Source organism: Bactrocera neohumeralis, unplaced genomic scaffold, assembly GCF_024586455.1.
Source record: "Bactrocera neohumeralis isolate Rockhampton unplaced genomic scaffold, APGP_CSIRO_Bneo_wtdbg2-racon-allhic-juicebox.fasta_v2 cluster09, whole genome shotgun sequence".
Lineage (NCBI taxonomy): Eukaryota > Metazoa > Arthropoda > Insecta > Diptera > Tephritidae > Bactrocera > Bactrocera neohumeralis.
In genome coordinates, this window is record NW_026089622.1 from 10,437,132 (window position 1) to 10,439,680 (window position 2,549).

General features: G+C 45.5%; 1 protein-coding gene across 1 annotated transcript; it reads right to left on the reverse strand.

Moving 5' to 3' along the window:
• Positions 1 to 591, reverse strand: LOC126764607 (salivary glue protein Sgs-3-like). Its single transcript, XM_050482275.1, has one exon. The coding sequence runs from the start codon at positions 589 to 591 to the stop codon at positions 1 to 3; it is 591 nt and encodes a 196-aa protein (XP_050338232.1).
• Positions 592 to 2,549: the final 1,958 nt, after the last annotated feature.

A 2,549-nucleotide genomic window follows, 5' to 3' on the forward strand; every position in this document is an offset into this window, starting at 1 on the left:
TTAGCCTAGCAGTCGCTGTAATTGCTGCAGCGTGGCAACAACGCTACTAAGACCAGTGGAGCGACGGTTTGATGTACGATATTGCCGGCGCCGCGGGGATGCTTCATTTCGCCTTGCTCTGGACGATGGAGGAGCGACTAGCCATCGGTGCCGACTGGGCTGCTGTGACCGGTTCGCGGCAAGCTGTCGCGCTACAGGCCGTTTTGGGGTCCGGTGCAGCATGGTGTGGTGTGGCCTATTGCACAGTTGGCATAGGGTCACTGATGTGCACTCCTGTGTGGTGTGTACCGTTGCCAAGCAGTTCAGGCAGTGCCCGTGAGCTTGAGCGACCTTTTGCCGTTGCATGGGCTGCATGCTGCGAAAAATGCTACAATGTTGTAGCCGGTGTGGGCGCCGACATAGGGGACATCGGCTGCGCTGAGGTTCTGCTACGGGTGTTGAGGACGGTGGTGGTGGTCTCGTGCTACTACGAGGAGCGGGTGCAGTGGCGGTTGCCGCTGGGGTTCGTGGTGCTGGAGTTGCCCCAGGGCGTGGCACGGTTATAGCTGACCTCACCGTTGGCGTTGGCACTGCTGGCATATCCACATCCATTGTAATCTGTGTGGGAGGAGTAATGTGGTTATAAATGTATGCCATTAAAATGTGCATGGCGATTGTGCCACGTTATGTGGCAAGAAAGGGTCGTCACGTAGATCGACCATTGCGTTAGATTTCGAAATAGTTTAAACGAGTTTTTTATTTGCGGGTTTATTACGTCGGGTTTTTGGTTATTTGATTTGCGTTACGATAGTATCGGCGGTTTTTTCGTTATTTACGGTTTCGTCAATGTGTGGTAGAAAACATAGTTTCACGAGCGGTCTTGTTACTATACCGTTTTGAGTGCGGAGATCAACGACTCGTACCTGACCGTCGGAACCGTAGTGTAGGTTTTCTATGCGGCCAAGCCGCCAGTCGGTGGGGGGTAGACAGTCATCATGGATGATGACACAATCTCCAAGCTTTGGCGCCTTTTCTGGACTCTTCCACCTGTACCTTTTATGAAGGTCCTTTATATATTCTTCCTTCCATCGGCGGCTGAAATCGTGATGGAGAATTTTTATTCTCTCCCATTGATTTAATAGGGATAGCGACCCCACGCCTGGCTCAGGTGTGGCCAGAATGGGTGCTCCTTTGAGAAAATGCCCTGGCGTCAGGGCTGTAAAGTCAGAGGGATCTTGCGAGAGGGTTGTGAGTGGCCGTGAGTTGAGAACGGCTTCAATTCGCACTAACAGTGTGGTGAACTGTTCATAATTAAATTTGTAGTTTCCAGCTACTTTTTTGAAGTGGGACTTAAAGCTTTTTACTGCTGATTCCCATAAACCACCCATATGAGGAGCGCTTGGGGGTTTAAATTGCCAGTTAATACCTTGGGGAGCATACCTTTGTACAATCTCTGGTGAGACTTGTTTGATGAAATTCACAAACTCCTTTTCAGTGGCTCTTTGGACTCCAATGAAGGTTTTACCGTTATCGCTCATCAGTTTTGATGGGAAGCCGCGTCGTCCGACGAAGCGAGCGAATGCCGCGAGAAAAGCCTCCTTTGTAAGATTCGTACACAGATCGAGATGCACTGCTTTTGTCGTAAAACAGACAAAGACAGCCACATAGCCTTTCATTAAAGTGGGGGACCTTAGCATGGACGCCTTTATCTGAAAAGGCCCAGCAAAGTCGACACCTGTAACTGTGAAAGGCAGAGCGAAGTTGCAGCGTTCCGGTGGAAGTGCTGCCATAATCTGTGTTCGCAACTTCTGCTTGTGCATAGTGCAGATCGTGCACATGAAAATGCATTTCTTTATTTGGGGCTTAAGACGAGGAATATAGAACTCTTGACGGACTATATGCTGCATTAGGCGATGTTCAGCGTGAAGCATGACTAAGTGGATATAATTGAAGAGTAATGTGGCAAGTGGGGATTTCTCTGCTATAATTAGAGCGTGGCGTTCGTTGTACGTCAGGCTTGAGTTAGCAAGCCGACCATTCGCACGAAGCAGACCTTTCGTGTCCAAGAATGGGTTAAGAACCAAGATTGAACTCCTTTTATCAATGGGTTTTGATTCTCTTAGTAATGAGATATCGCGGTGAAGAAAGAGTTTCGTAGGACAAATGATTCCCCCAAATATATACATATGTAAATACATAAATGTATATGTATACATTTGTGTTAAAATTACAAAGTAACAATCATAAATCATTGACAAATATGGATACAGTGTTTAAAGTTCTCAAGATGCATACACATGTAAGGCATAAGAAAAATATATAGGCTAATTTCGGGCAGAACCAAACATTAGACACCTCATAAGCATTAAAAATATTAATAATTTTAAATATTTTTCAATCATAATTTTTATTTAAAAGCCTTTTCATATATTAAACAAACAAATTTAACTTCTGCTACACCAAAGCTACTATAGCCTTCACAGGTGCACTTCTTATAGCAACCATATGTATAACTTTGAAAACGTAAGCAATTTATTTGATATAAACAACAAAAGTTACGTAATACGGAA